The 23,856-nt window shown below is 39.1% G+C and overlaps 2 protein-coding genes across 3 annotated transcripts; one reads left to right on the top strand and one right to left on the bottom strand.

Annotated features, from left to right (window-relative positions):
* Window positions 1-3,281: 3,281 nt before the first annotated feature.
* On the top strand, window positions 3,282-9,603 carry LOC135088478 (odorant receptor Or2-like). The gene is made up of 5 exons (XM_063983302.1): window positions 3,282-4,722; window positions 4,807-4,906; window positions 5,102-5,206; window positions 5,540-5,695; window positions 9,535-9,603. The coding sequence occupies exons 1-5, from the start codon at window positions 3,932-3,934 to the stop codon at window positions 9,583-9,585; spliced, it is 1,203 nt and encodes a 400-aa protein (XP_063839372.1). The 5' UTR covers window positions 3,282-3,931; the 3' UTR covers window positions 9,586-9,603.
* Window positions 9,604-14,577: 4,974 nt separating this feature from the next.
* On the bottom strand, window positions 14,578-22,664 carry LOC135088477 (hemolin-like). Of its 2 annotated transcripts, none has more exons than XM_063983300.1 (9): window positions 22,565-22,664; window positions 22,284-22,340; window positions 21,742-21,865; window positions 21,189-21,322; window positions 20,560-20,827; window positions 19,790-19,978; window positions 18,181-18,383; window positions 17,420-17,584; window positions 14,578-14,914 (listed from the first exon to the last, which is right to left on the bottom strand). In XM_063983300.1, exons 1-9 carry the CDS (start codon window positions 22,647-22,649, stop codon window positions 14,808-14,810), a joined length of 1,332 nt encoding a protein of 443 aa, XP_063839370.1. In that variant the 5' UTR covers window positions 22,650-22,664; the 3' UTR covers window positions 14,578-14,807. The 2 variants fall into 2 exon arrangements, with proteins under 2 accessions (XP_063839370.1, XP_063839371.1); XM_063983301.1 differs by having other exon boundaries at window positions 22,561-22,584.
* Between the last annotated feature and the right edge of the window lie 1,192 nt (window positions 22,665-23,856).

Here is a 23,856-nt window from a genome sequence, read left to right as displayed (position 1 = left end):
ACGTATCTACTCACGAGCACTGTACGTATGGTTAGGCATATTCCTAACACTCACTCACTATTACCACACTCACTATTACCACACTCACTATTACCACACTCACTATCACACGTTCACACACTAACTACTCAAAACCGCACGAGAAAACAATCAAAAATCGCAAATTTGCACATTCGATGACCGAAGATCTTTGTTAACTAAAGATCCGTCCTATCATAATTAATGCTCTTATAGCAAGCTTCCAAAATACTCAAATGCAAATGATTTTTGTAGTAGCTCAATCGTTATTATTAAAACGATAAGAATATCAATACATTTTGATAGTTATTTCGTGTAAGTAATGAAATTAAGTTCATCCCAACTAATATTATAAATGCGAAAGTAACTCTGTCTGTCTGTCTGTCTGTCTGTCTGTCTGTCTGTCTGTTACGCTTTCCCGCTTAAACCTCGCAACCGATTTTGATGAAATTTGGCATAGAGATAGTTTGAGTCCCGGGAAAGAACATAGGATAGTTTTTATCCCGGTTTTTGAAACAGGGACGCGCGCGATAAAGTTTTTCTGTGACAGACAAAATTCCACGCGGGCGAAGCCGCGGGCGGAAAGCTAGTTTAAAATAATCACGAACATGATCATGAATTATTTTATGTAGTAAGTTATGAAGAATGGAAGTTTAACCTGAACCTAACTAACAGCCTAACAGTCGTTCAGGGAATTTAAATTAAACGCCGATAGAAATTAAATTACGTTATTATTTTAAATCAAATTTTTACAGAGATAGAACACGGTAGTTAGAAGTTTATGTACTAGAAAACATTTATCAAGCAGAGAGGAAGAGAAAAGTTGATGTTACAAGGCAAGAAATAAAGAAATAGCGATTGAGTACTAGGAGTTCTAAATACGAGCTAGATTTCGCGGAGCGTGCGCGCAGCCTCTCATCGTGGGAAGCAAAATCGGACTGATGAATGGAGAAAATCGATGATCCACGATTGAGCGCCGATGACGCCCGAAACACGAAGATGAGCGAAGTATGTATTGTGCGAGCCCGAACCCGATATCCGTGCGGCGGTATTATTGTATTTAAATGAAAGAAGTGCTAAATGATAGAAATTTTGTTTAGATACTGAAATCAATCGAGTTTAAAAACAAAATCTTGTCTTATCTCCTATCGAAAGTGAAGGAACAAGAGTTTGCCAGTGTGTTATTTCTAGGTGTTCAGTTTGCGGTAAGTTAAGTTTTATTTTAATAATTACTATCGTAAAGACGTACAAGTTATTAAGGTAGAGAGCTAGAAATGTAAGGAATAAAGAACCTGTATGAAAGAGCATTATTGTCATCTGTTTACAGTACTTTTGAATGATAAGTAGGTACAAGCTTATCACACACATAAAAGCATGGTTTAATTTAAAAAAAAATGTAGGTTCTGTAAAAATTTTTATTTTGCGGAAGGAAGCAAATTCGTGTAAAAGGTTTTTTTATTAAAGACCTCCTTAATTAATTAGTTTTTAGAACAAAAAATAAACTCGTAACGTGATAAGGTGTAAGTAACTAATTTACTCATTACATTTTTAGGGTAGATTTGGATTAAGCTCCGTCCAGTAGTCGTCGTTGAACTCACAGCTGATTGTGACTGATAGTTGACTGACTCATGGGCGAGCGCGGGTAGTGGGGCGTGGGACGGGGGGCGCAGCGCTTGCCGGGGTCACCGGGTGAGCGCCGCGCGCCGTTTGCGTTGGGGGACTATTCTGCACTGTAGTGGGCGATTATGGAAATCGTAGATATCTAAAATATAATTTTAAAAAAATTTGAAGTCAGTTTTTTTGCTGATTCGTGATCAGAATAAGCTACTTAATCAACTCCCTAAATATGGCGGGTATTGAAATCAACACCCTGTATATTATATATTTATATATATATATTATATATATTATTATAAATGCGAAAGTAACTCTGTCTGTCTGTCTGTCTGTCTGTCTGTCTGTCTGTTACGCTTTCCCGCTTAAACCTCGCAACCGATTTTGATGAAATTTGGCATAGAGATAGTTTGAGTCCCGGGAAAGAACATAGGATAGTTTTTATCCCGGTTTTTGAAACAGGGACGCGCGCGATAAAGTTTTTCTGTGACAGACAAAATTCCACGCGGGCGAAGCCGCGGGCGGAAAGCTAGTCCCAACTAATATTATAAATGCGAAAGTAACTCTGTCTGTCTGTCTGTCTGTCTGTCTGTCTGTCTGTCTGTTACGCTTTCCCGCTTAAACCTCGCAACCGATTTTGATGAAATTTGGCATAGAGATAGTTTGAGTCCCGGGAAAGAACATAGGATAGTTTTTATCCCGGTTTTTGAAACAGGGACGCGCGCGATAAAGTTTTTCTGTGACAGACAAAATTCCACGCGGGCGAAGCCGCGGGCGGAAAGCTAGTATCTAATAAATGTAATAATTTTAAATATAATTCCATATTTTATTAAATCAAATAAACTAAACACACTCTAGTCAACTGTAAGTGGTGTAGTATAGTTTGGAGCGAAGACGGAATCCATCCACGATACAAACTATACACGATCAGTACGCAAAATTCGTGTATAGTTTGTAGTGACCGACTTACAAAGAGACACTCCAAAATATACACGAGCAGTTTCCTATGGGTGCGTTCTGGCCATGTATAGAACGGAAAGACGCCTCGTTCCTACTGCTGCAACTATAGCCAGGAACCCAACCTTCATTGATTGGGCCAAGTTTGCCCCAGGGGAAAATTTTCAGGGACAGGCGAAATAATCGCCCTATCTATTCCTAAAGAAAATTAAGTTTTATTTACATCGGAAGCATTTGCTTTACTGTGACGGTGTCCATGAAACAAATACAATTTCCTATTTAATTTCCGTCGCTCTTATCGGCCATAACGAGGGTCTAAGCATTCACAAAAGGCGTCTCAAACTAAGTAGTTATACTTTATGCTAAGGTCTTTGGGTATTTTTTATGGACTAATTCGTATTACGTTTCATCCACGAAGACGCGCCCCACCAATTTAGCGCGGGGTGCGGGAAGTTTGATCCGAGCGTCATTATTGTAGGTAGATCCAGTAGATCTTAATATTCTCTATTGCCTAAGTACTCATGGATAATTTAGCGTCCTACCGATAACACTCAAACATTAGCGGAAGAATGGTGGGGCGCGTCTTCGTGGATGAAACGATCTGTAATAGTGACGCACAACCTTTTTTAACGTCGGGAAATGCTTTAGTTGGGTTATGTGGGACTCTACCCGCCTGCTCACTAAAGGCGGGGCCTACCCACTAAAACCCGACGGTGTCCACCGGAGCCCAAAGAAATAGTGATGTACAAAATAAGTATCTTAGACAGACTACCTCAAGGAACCTTGTTTCATTTGTGACTAGCTTCTTATTTATTTAAACTTTTAGCACATATACAAACAATGCACTGTGGCGTACTTAATACTGGATGCTGGATGGCATTCTCTGCCAGTCAACCACGGGTCATGCAGAAATAGTAAGGCGGTGCAAAAAATTCTTCTTCCCGCTAGCTCCTTCTGAATTTCGGTCTAGAACAAAAAGTTTACAGTTAAATTCGTAATAAGTAAAATAAGTTTCTGTCCACTGTGATGAAATAAACGATGAGTATCACGTATTAATATGCAGGCACTAATAAAGGCTTTATTCAATTCTAAACTGCTATTATAAAACCCTTAACTAACAATACCTGTGATCGTTAATTACATGGGCGGTCCTAAATATAATAGGAACTAAAATTGCCAACGTCCAACCTGTGATTATGCATGACAAAATATTCACAACTGCATTTCCACCGTGAAATTCTCACGTAATTAATAATTATTTAGTGGAAATTATAACGTCTATTCAGTTAGCGGGCTTAGTAACGGGACTACGAGAGCGCGTTGCATTGTCCTAAGAGCTAAAATGATGTGGAACATTCGTTTTTTAAAAGAAAAACGTTTCACAATTTTAAATGTCTTCAACTTCCTCGAGGATCCAAGATACCCTTTAGTAGGCCCACATCTCCGCTTGCTTGGGCTCACGGGGCTCTGGCACCCGAACCTCAATTCCAAGACCCGATTCAAGCAATACCTGTTCTTCATCACCATAGCCTTTTTCTTTAGTCAATACGTCAAATGTGCTGTGAAACTTGAACCTAGTTCTCTCATGCTCATTCTACAATACGCGCCTTTCCACTTAGGCATCATCAAGTCATGTTTCTTTCAAAAGGACCATAAGAAGTGGGAAAGCCTCATAGACTACATATCAGGCGTGGAACGCAAGGAAATAGCCAACGGGAACAAAGATAGTAACGACATTATCTCGGAATACATCAGTCGCAGTCGAAAAGTGACTTACTTCTTCTGGGCGTTGGCATTCTTTTCTAATTTCACTATTTTTACGGAGCCATACCAAAAGAACCAAATAAATGTGAATGGTACAAGTGTTTATTTGAAAATATTTGATGGGTACACTCCATTCAGCGAAGTGCCTCCAGGGTACTACGCGTCTATGCTCACGCAGACTGTACTTGGGCACATCGTAAGTGCTTACGTGGTAGGATGGGATACCTTAGTTTGTACTATCATGATTTTCTTCGCTGGGCAGCTCAAGATATCTCGTTTGAATTGTGCCAATGTTATTGATATCAATAACGCTGAAAGAAGTCATGAAAATATTGTAAATTGCCATAGTTTCCACACAATTCTTGTAAAGTAAGTAAAAAATTGCAGAGGAAACAGTAAAAAGCTATGAGCAATTGAATAAAATAATTTTAAGTGCTATTTATTTCATTTTAGAAACCAGAAGCTGTTCAACTCCTTGATATCACCTGCAATGTTTGTTTATTTAATAGTAATTTCTGTGAACCTCGGAGTTTGCATTATAGGCATCGTACAGGTAAAAAGTTACTAATAGAGCTTTTTGGACCATATTAGGATTGGTTAATAGCTTTTTCATTCATTACATATTCTTCAAGAATCACTTCTTAAGTATTTATCTAACCGTGCACGGTTAAGTAGCTAGCTTAAAACAGTGAGTATTTTGTATTTATAAAGAAGAAAATCTAAATGTCACTCGTGGTCACTCTTTTAGTTGCAAGACGATTTGACGACGCTCATCTCTAGCTGCGTGTTTGTGATGGCGTGCCTGATACAACTTCTGCTTTTCTATTGGCACAGCAATGAGGTTACAGAAGAAGTAAGTTTAATATCTTTTGTCTAATATACCTACGAGTACTTATCAATAAACTCGACGAACACCTATGTCAGCTTTTGAGAGTCAACCGATCCAATTTGGTTGTCGATATCTCTAACATGTGCTATTAGGGCCGTATAACTCTGGGCAGGGTGCCCAGGGATTCCAGGCATGTGGAACTGTGGAAAATTAAACAATAAATATGTCCTTATTAGTAGGGATTATTTATAGTCGACAGCCCCTGAGACTATTTTTTTTTTTCAAAAGGGCACCTACTTAATTACTGCAACTGTATTTAGCTTGGTACGATATTAACGACAGCTAGTACTATTCCAGAGTACCCTAGTGAGCTACGGCTCTTTCGAATGCGACTGGGTGGAGCTGGACCAACGGTTCAAGAAGGAAGTGGCGCTGCTGGGAATGGCCACCCGGACCAGGCTGGTCTTCAAGGCTGGGCCGTTCAACGAGATGTCACTTACCACCTTCATAGCGGTAACTATCGTATCTTACGTAAATCATATTCTTACTTAACGAACCGACCGAATTTTTAAACTCCCTAGCTAGAGTTCGCGACATAGATTTTTACATCACCTATCGTGTTTGGGTAGAATAGATAGGTACTTACCTCGCTTTTATTATGAAAATGTTTGTAAGTAGGTCCAATAGTTCGCAAACGACTTACTCTACCCTCGTAGCGCCCACGCGCCTTTTGATAACCCAAAATAAACATGGCGACTACAGCCCAGAACTTTTTTCAGCTAACTTTCAATTACCGCCCATGCGCCTTTCAGAAGGCCATATTATTAAACTTTGTCTAGATTTTTGAAATTTCGCGGCTTAAAGAAATAATTTAATTCGATTTCTGAACGAAATATTAGGGAACAGTTTCCGGTATGCTACCATTGGCTGTCACAATTGACAGATGGGATTTTTTGAAAAATGGCCGGCGGTATGGGGTTACCTACGCCATATCGAATGACAAATGATCGAAAATCAAAATATCGAATACGTTTCATCGAACGATCAAAATATCGAACGATCAAAATATCGAATGCTCAAAATATCGAACGTTCAGAATATCGAACGATCAAAATATCGAACGATCAAAATATCGAACCATCAAAATATCGAAAGTCGATATAGACGTTTTTATTAAATTTCATCTACCTTGCTCGGCTCCGGTGCATGGTTGTGTTTTTCAACAAATGTTCCTCGGCTCCTTGCTGAAGCGTTGTTATTGCCGTACTGCTACAATTAAATTTATATTTTTGTGTACAATACCAATAGAATGTTTCATCAACATTTTTGTTCATTGCCATTACAAAGCCCTCCAAAATGAGGACTGTTTTTCCTTTTTGGGACAGGCTAGGCTTATAATAGGTCCCCACGGACATTATTCTCCAAATTTATAAACTTTTCAGGCACAAAAATACTTAAGGCACACATTAACTGGCAAAACAAAACTGTACGACCAAACACAACCATGCACCGGAGCCGAGCAAGGTAGATGAATTAAATAAAAACGTCTACATCGACTTTCGATATTTTGATCGTTCGATATTTTGATCGTTCGATATTTTGATCGTTCGATATTTTGATCGTTCGATATTCTGAACGTTCGATATTTTGAGCATTCGATATTTTGGTCGTTCGATATTTTGATCGTTCGATGAAACGTGTTCGATATTTTGATTTTCGATCATTTGTCATTCGATATGGCGTAGGTAACCCGGCGGTATGGACGGCTCACTAACACGTAGTTAGTAAATCGCATTTTTTTATGATAATCCGTGGTTGTCGAGTATGTTTTTATGCAAAAAGTTGCTAACGAATAGGTATTACTTAAATAGAGATAATTACTTTGCATTTTTAGGGCAGAAATTCTGCGAAATCTTGGTTTGAAATAATATGTACTTTGTGAAGGCGGTTGGGTCGATCGAAGCTAGTACTAAAAATATCATAATATTTTTAGTTTGTGGCTTTGTGTTATATTGGTTTATGGAATATTACTAATATAAAAATGCAACTTATCTTTCACTAATAATTAATTTAACCCTATACTTGGCAAAGACGGTTTTGGTTAATATTTGTGTTTTACACTATAAATATTGGATTTAGGACGAGTAAAAATCATGTAAAAAATACGAAAAAAAATCTTAGGTTTGTAGTTTTGGAAATATAGTATGTATCTTTAAGTGCACATTGCCAGCTTTGTAGTAAATTAAAACATGGTTTATTTGTTAGTAAAAATTAGTTATTTAAATGAAAATTACTTCAAAACCTTAAGCTATTCCTTATTTGAGAAATAAAAAATAAGTATCTTTTACAAAAAACTGAAAACAAAGTAAAAAACCCACTTCAAAGTCTGTAACGCCTTGCAAGTATAGCTGCATTTGTATGAGAACCACTCCATCAGCGTCGTTGGAGTATCTCCTGAACCTCACACCCCTCTTACCATCCAGGAGAAGCAAATGCAGATAGGACACATAGGAATCCTACAAGACCATTAAAAAAATACGAGGGGTATTGACGCCAACTGGTACCGAACTGTGTTCACGTCTTCGATTGAAGATAATTTGATACCCAACTTACAGTGGAAACGCAAGATATCGGAAATGGATCTCTGGAACTCTCTGGGAAACTATGCAGCAGTCGAACTGGCTGAAATTCTTCAATCACCAGCTTTATAACCAGAAGCATGCAGCAGCCTGGATAGGCTGCTCGCTTTTTGGGGGTGATCTGGGTTCTTTGGAGTAGGAAGATAACCACCCAAAAGAATCAGGAGGCTAAGTGCGGCTTCTAATTCATCAGCTGAAGTGTCACCGCCACTAACATTCGACCTGGTTCCAGATTTTGGAACCAGAACCAGCATTTTGCGCGCCTTATTTTGTTGCTGCAGCACAAAGTTGTCCAAAAAACAACATTCTTTATTACATGAATTAAAACTCACATCGGCATATAATTTACAGCTTTAAATATTACTAACTAATAATATGATCCCTTTTTTGAAAAATATCATAAAATAAAGTCAATGAGTACCTGGCAATGTGTCTTTAAAGATACATTCAAAATTGAAAGTAAATTATTACGTATCTGACAGTGTGCATTTAGAGATACATTCGGACAATCCGCATCGTAGAAGAATAATTATACAAGTTTTGGGATGAAAAAACAGCACTATCATCAAGAAACCTTTATTTACTATCCATGTTACTACAAATAATCACCAATATTCTTTAAAAAAAACACCGAAAATAATTTTTTTTTTTTTTTTGGACTATCCCGCGGATTTATTGCCGCGGTGATTCTGCCAATGTCAAGTGTTTAAGGAGACACATACTTTAGTCCGCTTCAGTAATATTTTAGATAGGTAATGCAGCAGTTTTTTCCCTTTCTTCTATAAAAATTATTAGCCGGTGCGTAGACGCCTGTCAACGGTCTGACATTTTGCATATTACTATTAAATCTGTGCAGCCTATAGCGATTCTATACTGTGTAACACAATCTGTAGTATTTGGGCTAACGTTGTATTAAAAAAACATTTAAAAATAGTTTTTGGTTTCTCCCCCATATTTTTGTTTTGGTCAACGTATCTTTAAATGCACAATGCCAAGAAAAGGGTTAATTAATTAATTATTTGTCGGCCGTTTGGTGTAGTAGTTCTAAAAGGGACTACTATGCCGAGAGGTCCCGGGTTCGATTCCCAGCCGGGCAGAAATTGAAATGATGAATTTTAATTTCTGTGATGGGTCTGGGTGTTACTAGTATAATATGTATGTATTTAAAACGTATATAATGTAGTATATCCGTTAAGCGAGCACCCATAACACAAGCATATTAATTGCTTACCATGGGGCTAGATAGCGTTATGTGTGAAATTGTTCAAAAATATTTATTATATTTATTATTATTATTAATTTAATACTCTTTACACTACTATTTTTTTGTATTATTTAATTTTACATCACTTAATACTTCCTTTTAATCTAGAATTTGTGGCCCGATGGCCTTTGTAAAGAACAAAAGGTAGACAAATAATTGAATTTAAAAACACATGCTAATATAATCATAATTATACCCTGAAAGTTTCACTTCAAACCGGTAACTCTAACACATACGAATTTCAACTCAAAATCTTGGGCTGATAGGACTATAACTATAAGTCCTATAAGAAGGACGGTCGGGTCGTAGTTAAAGAGGATCCAAAAAATCCGTGGGCGCTACGAGGCTATATGGGACTTTGCTATGGCAGGTCCAGTTCCAATCACCCTGTATACCTAAATAACAATTGGGTTAAAAATGATTAAGTAAATAATAGCTTTTCTTTTCAGATCCTGCGATTAAGCTGCAGCTTCTACACACTCCTCAGTAAAACTATGTGATTACTTGCTAGTAAAACCACAGAATAATAGTAAAACCTAGTAGAATTTCATTTAAATACTTACCCGGTAGTTGCGGTAAACCTTGTATTTTCCATCTACTGAGAGTGCCTACTGAAGGACACTTTTCTAAAGAAAATGAAACTTAAATCAATTAACTAAGTAAAGCTTGGATTTTAGGGTAAGAGTAAATTTTTCTATTACAATAAAGTTTTAAATTTTTGTTATCTATTAAAGCACCTGTTTGTGCATTAGCTAATTTCGCTCGTGTTTTTATTATTTACTAAATGCCTAGATTTTATAATCTAACCCGGTTACCCCGAGGGATGCAATTGCTATGAGAGATAAGTAAGTAGGATTGTAGGATATCTTTGTGTACTACTTACCTTTCACAAAACAGATCTGTGCCTGTGGTATGACCTGAGGGTATGACCAATTAAAGCTTTAATTGCAATTAAACAGACTAGGAAATATTTAACCTGAGAAGGTAAGTCGGTATCTAATCTACGGATTGTTACTATTTTTTTTCAGGTGATTCAGTAAGCAAGTGGGTATTGCTTAAACATGCAGTTACATGTAGTTTCATGAAGTGCTTAAAAATCTTTTAAATCATAATACGCGTATCATTTTAGAACATTGATTAGCTTATCAACACGACAAAGACGTATCACGATTCACGCTTATCTTCGCCTCGAATTGGATATTTATATCTTTCGTAAATAGCTCGACCGAAGTGATACCTACTGTTGATGTGATACAATCGTTTAGCACAAACTTCAGATTTGCCGCTCAAGATTCCCGCAGAGAATCGATTAAGCTAGAAATCTCTCGTTAATCGATTCCAATTCAGATAGTTCCCATCCCAAATGCGGATGTGAATTCTATTAAACATACACACAAACTACGTGCTGAGTTGGAACTCGTGTGTACTCAGCGTTTGGGGTGCCAGCCAAGACCGAATGCTAGAATGGAATACGTCATTATTAATATACTTAATTATAAAGACTGAACTCTTAATAGGTACTTTTGAATGGTTAGCCTTTTTAAAGTAACCCTTTTTTGTGACGAGAGCATAGGTACGTTAATTACTGATCGCTTCCTCTCCATATGGGACGCTCTACTTATAAAAATTCTCAAACCTACCTATTTGGTTGCACGCCTACAGTTTATTTATACTACACTAGCTTTTGCCCGCGGCTTCACCCGCGTGAAATTTAGTGTCACAGATCGGCATAAATTATAGCCTAGGTATATTTATGTTAATCTGGGTTACAAACAATAATACTGTAAAGTTTCAACAAAATCCGTTCAGTAGTTTTTGCGTGAAAGAGTAACAAACATCCAGGACATCCACACAAACTTTCGCATTTATAATATTAGTAGGACATACATAAGAAAAAGATATCGATATTTGCAACAAATGTCGATATTTTTAGTGCTCCCAACATCCCTTCAGAACATCATCAACCCCTCATTATAATTATTCCAGCGTGCGTTTAGCTACTAGCCGTAGCAGACAAACTTTACTTACTATACCCTCGCTGACATACCTAACCCTTGCAGTAATTCCACTCAGCAGCAGTCCATACCTCCGGGATTACCATATAAATTGTTTTGAATCCGACGACTACACCGCGTTAAATTATTTCGCGAACTTCGCAAATTTACATGGTAATTGCTAAAACTCAAGATTTGTTGTTGAATTCCTGATTGTGCGGTTGGACGAATCGGAGTGGGTTAACGAGGTAAGAACGAGATCTGGTAGTCAGATTAGTGACGCGTTTGAGGGATGGACTCTGCTAGAGAATTTTACATTAAAGACATGTTTTATGCCGGCCAATTACTTACATTTCCACTAACAACACAAATAGAATAGAATATAGGTTTATTGACACAATAAAAAAGAAACAATACAGAAAAAAAAAACAACAAAAACACATATATTATGTAGGCTATTAAAACAACGAGGTAAAGGTGAGAAAAAACTGTGCCAATAGGCACCCGCTCAGCATTTATCGTGACATGCTCAAAAGGGCAACTCACGAAGCTGGTCTTCCGCGGACGCCCTTGCTTATTGCGCATCCCTTGGAGTAGACGCAAATTTTTTAACATTTTGTCCTTTAATAAGAAAAGCTTCGCGTACCTAAACCTATTTCCCAGCTGCTGCTGCCTAGAAGTTTTTGGGGTTTATGAATTCAGCAACACTTACGAACATTATTTAGCTTTTCAGCCAACTTTTTCAGATTCCGTGACTATTCCCAGTTCCCACCTCTCTTTGCCATCGCTGCAACTCCAGTGTAGCGAGGATCTACAGCTTGACCGCCAATAAAATTACTCGAGATTTGATTGAAAATGCTACTAACTTTCTCAAGTTTATATTTCACAAAAGTATTTTTTTGCCACAGTAAATCCGCTTTAAGTAAGCTCTTACAAAGTTCACTCAGAGTAAGCTATACTTAAGTATGTACTCGTACCTACACCTTATACTTGACCCTTACAAGTTCATCTTTTCCACTATAAACACAAATATTAAAGAAAAGCTTTAGTATAGTTACCTAAACTGCTGCTGCCGAGAAGTTTTTGGGGTTTTGAATTCAGGAACACTTACGAACATTATTTTAGCTTTACAGCCAACTTTTTCAGATTACGTGACTATTCCCACCTCTCTTTGCCACCGCTGCAAATCCAGTGTAGCCAGGATCTACAGCTTGACCGGCAATAAAAAAGCTTTTCAGATACCTTAGACCTTAAGTAAGTACCTAAGCGAGATTTGATTGAAAACTTACTTAAGTTTTAAATATTTTACAAAAGTATTTTTTTGCCACAGCAAATCCGCTTTAAGTAGGCTCTTACAAAGCTCACTCAGAATAAGCTATACCTACTTAAGAATGTACACCTTATACTTGACCCTTACAAGTTCATCTTATCTTGATAAGTGCCAGCATTTATGTACAAAATACAATATCGGACCAATGTTAGTGGGTCTCCTCAAAACCATGGCTTCTCAAAGTTTCATACAAGTCCACCACATTCATTAAGGGGGAATTATTTTACTCCAATTTCAATTAGCAAGCCAACCGCACCGTAACTTTTGCTCGACTGAACTTCACGACGCCCGTAACGCACGATTTAGAGGCGAAACAAGTACCTACTACCCAACAAACATGGTTGAAGCGCAGGTCTAAAGCATTCTGCTGGTTTATTACAATAGTTCAGATTTCCGCGGCAACTGGATTCCAGCTTCAGAGACACATTCGTTAGAATGAAACGCTCGAAAAGTTTCTACTGCTCGTTAACTTTAGACAACAAATTCAAACTTCAAGTTAACTCTGTGTTAACTAAGTATGATAACGTTACGATACTGACACTAAAAGATGTACATAGACTTAGACCCGTTAAACCAAGCTCAAAACTAGATTCAAACTCAAGTAGATTTCGACATAATTATTATGATAGAGTCGCTTCAAAGTACCTACGGGTCTGTTTTAATTTTTTCGGTCAACATTATTGTTTATTGTTTTTAACAAGTAAAGATGTTGATTATTACAATCACACTTTGTTTTCATACTGACCTGGATTAGTCAGAGGACGGTGTTTTCCACTTATTAGGTACTTATTTTATCTCTACGTTATCGTATTACGTACTTGTAAAACTGTATCAAATTTAATGTACGAGTATTTCGTAGAATCTTTATAGTTAGGTACGTACTTTCGTAGAATCTTTATAGTTACTTATTACTTATCTTCGTTTTATATTTACCTACACAATTTATAAAAATGTTATGTAAAAGTACTAATTAGCTTTTCAACCTGTTTAGGTACAGGTAAGATAGTAATTAAGCCTCTCTCGATTCGGAGGTTTTGGATTTGACACCCAGGTAATCGGGTTACCTATAACACCACTTTTTTTATCCACAACGAAGAAGCTCTTGGCCTACAATACATCTCATCTGATGGAAAGCGGTGATCAGGCTAAAAGTGGAATCGAGCTTCACCCGGAATCATCAACCACAGAGGAACTACAAGTTTGCTCGTAGACATTAGCGAGAAACTACCACCACTTGCTCTAAAAAAAAGAATACATTATTGATTTAATATTCAACAAATTGTTTTGTCTGAAACCGAACTCCGGCAATTTCAGCCGGAGATTTAAAAAAAAATAACACAGAGGAACTGGCTATCTTCTTACCCCATAACTGCCGGAACAGAACAGTGATGTAACATTGTTGTTATGGCGATATACTTAGGTAAGATGGCGACCAAACCGAACAGAAAAATCTATCCCCACTGGGAATCGAACCCGGGACTTTTGGGTCTTACCACTAGACCACAGAGGCGGTTTTTATGTAAAATCAGGTGCTTAGAGCGTATAATTTGAAAAGGCCTGTCCAAAATTCTAACTATCGAATGACTCCAAGATGGGGCACTATACAAGTTTCGCGTAAGAACAATGTACTTTACCGACATTGTAAGGGACGCTTGTTACGAACAGGAGATGACAGTTTGTTTGCGAGCGATTCCGGAGTTCGACCGTAACGCTCCGGAACCGGCCCGATCCGGGGCTGGATGTAATACAGCGCCTTTGAGGAAACTATAGCAAATGCGTTGTATCCAGTAAATAATATCATAAAAGGTTTTAAGTTGGTAGGTATAAAATACTTGCAAAAAGACTAGGTAGAGTCTAACTAAGGACGATCTAATTTATTTACTAGTCTTTCATATACGTTTTGTTGCGGCTCAAGAATATAACGTAAGTAAGTACTGTCGCCTACACATTTTGTAGCACCTTTGCAGCTTTGTTTGTCGCAACTGTGATATTAAGTATTGTTACTACTTATTTATAATACGGAAGAAAATCAACCAATCTTTTTCAAGCATAAACCTTGAAACTGACGTTGAAAATATTATAAGGCACAGGAAATAATAGGATAGGATTTTGAAAGGGGGATATTTTATTACTATCTAGATATGTGATGAAGACAAAAAAGTCATCAATATTACTTAATTCATTTATTTAATATCGCAGTAAACTGTTGAATAAACATAAAACTCACATGCTATGCTATGCTGCGGCGTAATTCTGCTAATATTTTACATCGTAAAAGACCTCTAAATTCTAGGTCTTAGACGTCACTTTGGTTTCAACACGAATGTAATAAACAGAATTAAGTCCTGTATAGCATAATTATGTAAATGACGTCACATTGGAAGTAGTGACGTCACGTCTAAACGACCTGGACGTAGCTCTCCACGTAGTCCCCGCCGATGATGTTGGTGGCATTGCAGCCGTAGTAGCCGCCGTCTCCCTTCTGGACCTTGTTGATGGTCAGACCTTAAAAGAAAAGTTTTGCTTTCAGTATACGGAACTATTTCCAACTCTCGTTCCCACCGCTGCAACTCCTGTGTAGCCAGGATCTACAGCTTGACCGCTAATAAAAACCCAACCAGTGAAGGTCAAGTTTGTCACGGGGGAAAGTACTGTCATTGGACCCGCAACGAAATTAATCAGAAGAGTTTGAAGGGTTCGACTTCCATCCTTTAATTTCAGTAAGCTATGTACATAAATAAGTAAACTTGACATTAGCTTGAAGAATGATTTTCGCATGTGACCATTATGGAAAAAAGACACCTCTCCTGCTGCCAGCCACGGGCTTAGCGATGAGCGTCCAGGTGGCTTAGACTTCACCTCACACGGGAGTTACCAGATCATCTCCCTTCATACACCTGCAGTGGTGACCAAATGAATATGTTTTTTCTTTGTCACTGAAGACCACCCTCCTGTTGCCAGCTACAAGCTTGGCGTTGAACGTCCAGGTGGCTTCGCCTGAACCTCACACGGGAGGAACAGGTCATCTCACTTCGTACTCCTGCAGTGGAGACCAAATGAAGATGTTACCTTTGTCGCTGAAGAACACCCTCCTGCTTCCAGCCACAGGCTTAGCGTTGATCGTCCAGGCGGCTTGACTTCAACCTCACACGGGAGAAACAAGTCATCTCTCTTCGTACACCTGCAGTGGTGACCAAATGAAGATGTTACCTTTGTCGCTGAAGATCACCCTCCTGCTTCCAGCCACAGGCTTAGCGTTGAGCGTCCAGGCGGCTTCGCTTGAACCTCACACGGGAGGAACAGGTCATCTCTTCCGTACTCCTGTAGTGGAGACCAAATGAAGATGTTACCTTTGTCGCTGAAGACCACTCTCATGCTTTCAGCCTCAGGTTATTGGCGTTGAGCATCCAGACGGCTTCGCTTGAACTTCATACGGGAGTTACTAGATCATCTCCCTTCGTATACCTTCAGTGGCGACCAAATGAAGATGTTACCTTTGTAGCTGAAGACCACCCTCCTGCTTCCAGCCACAGGCTTAGCGTTGAGCGTCCATGCGGCTTCGCTTGAACCTCACACGGGAGTTACAGGTCATCTCCCTTCGTACTCCTGCAGTGGCGACCAAATGAACATGTTACCTTTGTCACTGAAGACCACCGTCCTGCTTCCAGCCACAGGCTTAGCGTTAAGCATCCAGGCGGCTTAGACTTCACCTCACATGGGAGGAAGAGGTCATCTCCCTTCGTACTTCTGCAATGGAGATCAAATGAAGATGTTACCATTGTCGCTGAAGACCACCCTCCTGCTTCCAGCCACAGACTTAGCGATGAGCGTCCAGGTGGCTTAGACTTCACCTCACACGGGAGAAACAGGTCATCTTCCTTCGTACTCCTGCAGTGGTGACCAAATGAAGGTGTTACCTTTGTCGCTGAAGACCATCCTCCTGCTTCCAGCCACAGGCTTAGCGTTAAGCATCCAGGCGGCTTAGACTTCACCTCACACGGGAGAAACAGGTCATCTCCCTTCGTACTCCTGCAGTGGTGACCAAATGAAGATGTTACCTGTGTCGCTGAAGACCACCCTCCTGCTTCCAGCCACAGGCTAGCGTTGAGCGTCCAGACGGCTTTGCTTGAACCTCATACGGGAGTTATTAGATCATCTCCCTTCGTACACCTGCAGTGGAGACCAAATGATGCTGTTACCTTTGTCGCTGAAGACCACCCTCCTGCTGCCAGACACAGGCTTAGCGTTGAGCGTTCAGGTGGCTTCGCCTGAACCTCACACGGGAGGAACAGGTCATCTCCCTTCGTACTCCTGCAGTGGAGACCAAATGAAGATGTTACCTTTGTCGCTGAAGACCACCCTCCTGCTTCCAGACACAGGCTTAGCGATGAGCGTCCAGGTGGCTTAGACTTCACCTCACACGGGAGGAACAGGTCATCTCCCTTCGTACTCCTGCAGTGGTGACCAAATGAAGATGTTACCTGTGTCGCTGAAGACCACCCTCCTGCTACCAGCCTCAGCTTTGGCGTTGAGCATCCAGACGGCTTCGCTTGAACCTCACACGGGAGGAACAGGTCATCTCCCTTCGTACTCCTGCAGTGGAGACCAAATGAAGATGTTACCTTTATCGCTGAAGGCCACCCTCCTGCTGCCAGCTAAACCTCACACGGGAGGAAAAGCTCATCTCCCTTCGTACTCCGGCAGTGGAGACCAAATGATGCTGTTACCTTTATCGCTGAAGGCCACCCTCCTGCTGCCAGCTACAAGCTTAGCGTTGAACGTCCAGGTGGCTTCGCTTCAACCTCACACGGGAGGAACAGCTCATCTCCCTTCGTACACCAGCAGTGGTGACCAAATGAAGATGTTACCTTTGTCGCTGAAGACCACCCTCCTGCTTCCAGCCACCGGCTTGGCGTTGAGCATCCAGACGGCTTCGCTTGAACCTCACACGGGAGGTATCAGATCATCTCCCTTCGTACACCTGCAGTGGAGACCAAATGAAGATGTTACCTTTGTCGCTGAAGACCACCCTCCTGCTTCCAGCCACAGGCTTAGCGTTGAGCGTCCAGACGGGCGCGGCTGCGGGCTTAGCCTTCACCTCACACGGGAGGAAGAGGTCATCTCCCTCTTTGGCTTGCACACGCTTCTCGGGCTTCTTCACGAACTCCGGAACGCCTGGAAAAGAGATAATATAAAAATATTAATGCACCTCTGCTGATTTATCTGGTTTTTGAGACTGAGAGCGCCATCTGTTGAGAGCTTTTAGTACTCAAATAATGGTAGATGATGTACCTAATCGGAATCGGACAGTGTTGTCAGTGTTGTATAGTTTCAATTTACTATGAAACGAAGCTCAATAGGTATAGATTCCAGACTGTAAGTAAATAGGTAGTTAGAAATTTTAGTTGAGACAATCACATGCATAAATAGGTAGGTAAGTCTTTTCAGATAAGTTCCCCTATGCACCGCTTCCGATATGCACCACTCATAAAATTCAAAGAATGTGATACGTAGCGCACTTTTTTCCTAGGTATTTTAAGAGTGGTGCATAGTGGTACTGCATCTGGTGCATAGCGAAATTAACCGGTCTTTTCTATACTTCAGCGTACAATATAGAAAATAATCTCAGAGCCAAATTCAATAAAAACTACAACATTGACAGTGTTACTGTTACGGCATAAGTAATACTTAGAACAAAACATTATGAGCAGTTGAAATAGGTCTTGTTTAGCAATATGAAATAGGTAATCTGAATTCTGATCTGTACTCACTGACGACGTTCAAATGGAAGCTGTAGTTCTCCGGTTTGCCCAGCTCATTGTTGATGACACAAGTGTACTGGCCCTCGTCCTCCAGGAGAGTCTCCTTGATGAGCAGCCGCTTGCCCTTGCTGCGGTTGTGGCGGGTCACGCGGTCTTCAGGCTTGTTGTTCACGTTCACACCGTCTTTGTACCAGTCGGGATAAGCTTGGGGGCTGGAACAGGCAATTCGGAACTTTATTTCGGTGCATTAAAGACTAAATAATGAAATAATGAACACCTACGGGTCCTGGGATTTAAGGGTCAAGGCATTTCCCTGTATAAAGGGGAAAGAACTTTCACCGATTCGTCAATAATGGAACATTGTTAAGAACGACATGTAGCGTTTTAAAAGTTTTTCGTAACATTTTAAAAGTTCAAGAGTAGGTACTCTTCATCTATTATACTATGTCAATTCAAATTCTCTAATAAGAATGTTTAGTTAGGCTATTTTCAGGGCACTTAGATACCTGGATACGAATTATGTAGCAAATATTATCTAGCCTAACTAATTACCACCACTATCTATGACTATAAAGACTATAAAAGCTACCACTATTTTCCAATACTGGATTGGTATTTAGTGTCATTGTTGCATACATTAGTCATTTACCGCGTTACAATATTTACACACACTGTACAGACGTGATAACATTTTTTAAATTCGACGCAAAAAATAGCATTTAACGGAATGCGCAGAATTTATGGTGGAGCTATAAAAATATTTTACCCCATTATTTATGTGTTTGGGAAAATACAATTTACAAGGAAAATATCTAGTTACCTAAATAGGAAAAACTGCGTATTAAAGTCGACCGAAGACCTTAGACAACTTAAAAAGACCAACTAACATTATTAATGCAAGTATTATTACTAACATTATTAATATGTATTTAAATCAGTGAATGTCTAAAATTCATAAAATTCATAAATTAAAATTAAAAAATTCATAAAATTCATTTATTTTTGCAAATAGGCTTTAAAAAAGCGCTTTTACACGTCCCAATATTAACCCTACCACTGCTTCGGGACAATAAATGGGCCAGTGCTGAGAAGAAGCAGCGCAAGAAACTCAGTCACTATTGTCAGCTTCCTTTTCAAGGTTTTACAGTCTTTAAAATATACAAATTATAGTCATAAGTATTAATGCGAGCTAGGTAGTTAAACATTCCAAACATTTTTATCCTTTATATAATCATCAACTTTATAGTAGCCCTTTTTCATTAAGGTGCTTTTGATATGTGCTTTAAATTTATGAATGGGCAATTCTACAACAGTTTGTGGTAATTTATTGAAAAGTTTAATACATTTCCCCATAAATGAATTACCAATCTTCTATAGGATAAAACAACACCATGTGGTATTCTACTATAGGATAAAACAACACCATGTGGTTTTCGTTCTATGAAAATCTTCACATTCTTATGATATGAGCTAACAACTCAAGTGATACAGTCTGAACAGCTTACTTTTGAAACTAAAATGACTAAAACAGCAAATTCACAAACACAGTCTTCCAGTCGCATTGCAGCTGAATTTTATTACCGCAATCGGGGCCCAAATCAAGTTTAGAATCACTCACCTGCTACCATAGATGCAGTACAAGAAGGTCTTCTCTCCAACGATGGCGGTCGCGTCGTTGGGGGTGACGTACAGCTGGGTGACCTCGTGGTCGGGCTTTGGGTTCTTCTCCAGACCCTCGACGATGTGCTCCGCCAGAATCACCTCGCCGTCCACAGCTGGAGTCGTGGCGACACACACGTATTTGAAGCTAGAAAGGTTACTTTGAACTTTAATGCCTTCTTTCATGGTACAGTTCGCACTTCGATAACTTTTTTATAATGCGAACAGCTAGGGACTGGAATAAGCTGCCTGCTGTCTTTCCCGAATAATCAGGGGCTTTTCAAGGCGAGACTGAATAGGCACTTACAGGGCAGAATCTATCTAGGGCTGCATCTCATTTAACACCAGGTGCGATTGCGGTCAAATACCTGCCTTGTTATGCATAAAAATCATGCTCATCGCAACTTTTAGTCAAGTGGCGTAAACTGTATATAAATTCGTTGTTACACAAAATAAATGTCACATTTTACATACATATCCTCTACTTTATGAACTCTACGCGTGTAAAGCCGTTCGACACCATGTTTTAATAGGTATTCAATACTATATCTTCTTACACAAGACATTGGATGGCCTTTAACTAATATGGAATCTGCACCACACTCACAGCTATCTGCATGACTGGCAGAGAATGCTTTAAGCGTTAAAGTCCACCTTTTGTACGCTATTTGTGCAAGTTTAAATAACATAAAAAACGGAATATGGAATAGGTGTTTCAGTTTAACTTACTCAGTGCTGACATCTTCTTGAGTAGCGTTGGTGAAATACAAATCTCCGTTATCAGAAATGGTGATTCTGCCGTCCAATATAGTCTCAGACTTGCTGCTGTCGGACACTGACTGTTTCTTCCACTCGATGGTGGGCTTGGGGTGACCGGATGGTACATTGCAGTCCAGCTTGAACGGCTTGCCTTCTACGGGCTTCACGCGCTTGGTGGACACTTGGGGGTCGAGGAGGAAAGCTTCACTCACGCTGATCAATTTGGTACTTGCGACACCTTTGTAGAAAAGAAAAGATTTGTGAAATAAAGGATGAAAGTTAGCTTAGCATGAAAAATCAGTAAATTCTCATCACGACCATATGAAAGGTGTTATTTTGAATTTTCATGAAACTATTTCCGCGATATACTTTTTGTGACAGACCGAAAGTTTGTATCGCGATACAAGGCGAAGTCGCGGACATAAGCTGTACTTAAATAAACATACATGTAGATCAGTGGTTCCCAACCTTTACTGGACCAGGGACCACTTTTTCTTTCTTTATTGTTTGCAGGGACCATTTAAATCGTTCGCGGACCATATTTTAACTCCTGCGAACTACTGGTTGGGAACCTCTGACATAGACGAGTATAATTATACCTGCTGATGACGTGGCCTGGCACTGGTAGTCGCCTGCATCAGTGTTCTGAGGCGCCTTGAAGATCAGACGGCTACCACTTTGCTCGGCGGCCTTAGGGTCCACCTTCTTAGCATATCTGAACCATTGGTAGGATCTGTTGATGAAACGAAACAAGTAAATAAACCGTACCACCCAGTAGGACCACCTGTCACCTGTGTATGCCATCTATGTTCATCCAATAAAAAACCAGGTGAGAATTGTATTTGATTTTATTTGTCTCGCCCAAAGTTGGCGTTTACAAAGTTTTTATTGGTGCTGAAGCTATAGATCCTGGTGTGGGAGTGGGACAGATAGACTTATCAACTCGGAAAGGTATCGCCTTTCACGCGCTGTCAACCGCGAGGCAAGGTGTACGTTACAGTGCGGATAAGTGTGCGTTGCAGTATGGAGTTGCATACAAAGAATACTGACCGCCTCGAGTTGATACGGTTACGATCCCTTTCCGGGTTGATAAGTGTGCTACGTCCTTTATCGTGCTCTTATCAAATGAATAAAATATCTTAAGGTACTCACGTGATTTCGGAACTGTCTCCAGAGTCCACGGCGCAGTCAAGCTCGAAAGGCTTCCCTGCCCTATAGAGGACTTTTGTAGGGGGGTCTCTTAAGACCGGCGCCTGCTTTTGAGCCAGCGACAACCCTGAATAGTAATAAAGAGCCAGTTACCATGAGCACTAAACATCAAATCCAACATAGAGAAACATAAAAAACATAACCAAGGAGGGTTGTAATTTGTATGGCGCAGTCGGGTAAAAAATACAATGCAAGATCCGATAAAACACATCTATTAAATCAATATCATTTGGGTAAAATCGGAAGCCAATTATTTAATTAAATACGACATATTAGTTATTTATTTGGGTTGCGTTTAATAAGATGGTTTCATTCAGCTGTCGAAAAAAATGAGTATTACCGCAGTAATGGATTAAAGTTTATGTTTACAAATAATGCGATAAATCTGAGTTACTTGCACAATAAAATCTAAGCATGTGCTTAGAAATTATATTCATAACTATGTAGTTATGCTTATAATTTGTAATTGTTAAAAAGTAACTTACCTAATCCTAATAGCGCTAGGACAGCGACGAAACCACACTTTGACGACATTGTTAATCCTGAAAAAAAATATAACTGACTTAATTTACAAGTGAATTTGAAACAGGGTAAAATTTGTGTTAAATATAACTAAAAAGAAAATAAAAACATAAATAAATTATATTTTACTGTAAATTAATGTATGAATATCTACTTTCACCGTTATCCAACTAAGATTCTAGAAATTTAATTTTATTTAACAAGATTTTTTGTAAAGAAAATTACTGAACGTAGCCGTACCTACCGTCAATGTCACTTCTTGGCGGGAAACTGCAATAATGGCCGCCTTCGATGCGTTTTATAGCAAATCTGGCGTGAATAATTCTCATGTAAAGTACCGCGAGCGTGTACAGACAACGGCTCATCATAAAAAAACACTGGCACCTTATGTAAATTGTAATAGAAGCTACTTTGAAACAAAAATGTAGTCATAATATATGCTGTCGACTGTACATACACTAGGTATAGCGATAACCTAAGGTTATTGGCATGAAAATGACCAATATGCATCATACAGGTAAAGTAAATACTTTTATGTTGTTTACAAAACCACTTACTAGACGAAAAAATTGTGTAAACTTTGAAAACCTGAGTGTGAGCTTTGCAGGTACTTGCGCATCTCATTAACAACCTTACGATCAGGTTTTGGAATAAATTTTGAATCCCAGAACGCTATATTAATTTCTGAATATTTTTTATTTATTATTGAAACAATTTCATAGTTGGAACGACCTCCGTGGTCTAGTGGTTAGATATAAGACTCTAGATCTAGAGGTCCTGGGTTCAACAGGTCAGTCAAATCAGCGTAAAATAAATTCTTCTTTTCCATGCTGGTTAATGGAATTGCAGGATAGAACCAACCTGAATGAACGTTAAAGTTATAGACAAAAGATGCTTTTTTTAACTTCTTGATGCTTTTAATGTCTTGAAAATTTAACAATATAAAAATACGTCAATTTTTTGGAATGGTAGAGATCGTAGCATATAGAGAGAAAATGTTTTCATTTGTATAATAGGTAATCCAACAAACACAGATAATATGTTTATTGAAACTGCATTACCTAATGAAGCTACTATTTCAGCGCATTAATCACCACCTTAGCAATACAAACCTTTCTCAAGAAGTTTATACATTTGCACAAACAAATATTAATTCCTAGGAACTGATAAAAACGTCTAGGTATTCCTAGAAAAGATATGTTAATATCTAAAATCTAACATAGAAAAAACAAGACACTCATAATTAGTTACCAAACCTGGTATAGGAAGTAGCTTTAAGGTTAGTTGTAACTGGGGAAATATAATTTAGTATAGGTAAACAGGTAAAAATGTTCAAAAACTCTTCCAGAGGGTGATCTCAGAAGAATACCTAATTGTCATGAGGTAACATTTGTAATACTTACACGTCAATCAGACGCATCTGTGTTTTCTAAGAATAAGAGCATAATAAACTGTAAACATACGGGGAGTGATTGTGAGCAGCCCCGCGCTTTTTCAAGAGAAATCGGCTTATTCTACTATTAGTGAACTTTTGTT

Source organism: Ostrinia nubilalis, chromosome 4, assembly GCF_963855985.1.
Source record: "Ostrinia nubilalis chromosome 4, ilOstNubi1.1, whole genome shotgun sequence".
NCBI classification, from domain to species: Eukaryota; Metazoa; Arthropoda; class Insecta; order Lepidoptera; family Crambidae; genus Ostrinia; species Ostrinia nubilalis.
This window is presented reverse-complemented; position numbering and strand designations above follow the sequence as displayed.

Bases quoted from the DNA above. Each gene is read 5' to 3' on its own strand.
- LOC135088477 (XM_063983300.1), bottom strand. From the start codon at position 22,649: ATGAGAATTATTCACGCCAGATTTGCTATAAAACGCATCGAAGGCGGC. The intron at 22,341-22,564 runs GTAGGTACGGCT...ATTTTTTTTCAG, and splicing joins GCCAAGAAGTGACATTGACG to GATTAACAATGTCGTCAAAG. The intron at 20,828-21,188 runs GTATAATTATAC...TTTTCTACAAAG, and splicing joins CCAGGCCACGTCATCAGCAG to GTGTCGCAAGTACCAAATTG.
- LOC135088478 (XM_063983302.1), top strand. From the start codon at position 3,932: ATGATGTGGAACATTCGTTTTTTAAAAGAAAAACGTTTCACAATTTTA. The intron at 4,907-5,101 runs GTAAAAAGTTAC...TCACTCTTTTAG, and splicing joins GCATTATAGGCATCGTACAG to TTGCAAGACGATTTGACGAC. The intron at 5,696-9,534 runs GTAACTATCGTA...TTTTCTTTTCAG, and splicing joins CACTTACCACCTTCATAGCG to ATCCTGCGATTAAGCTGCAG.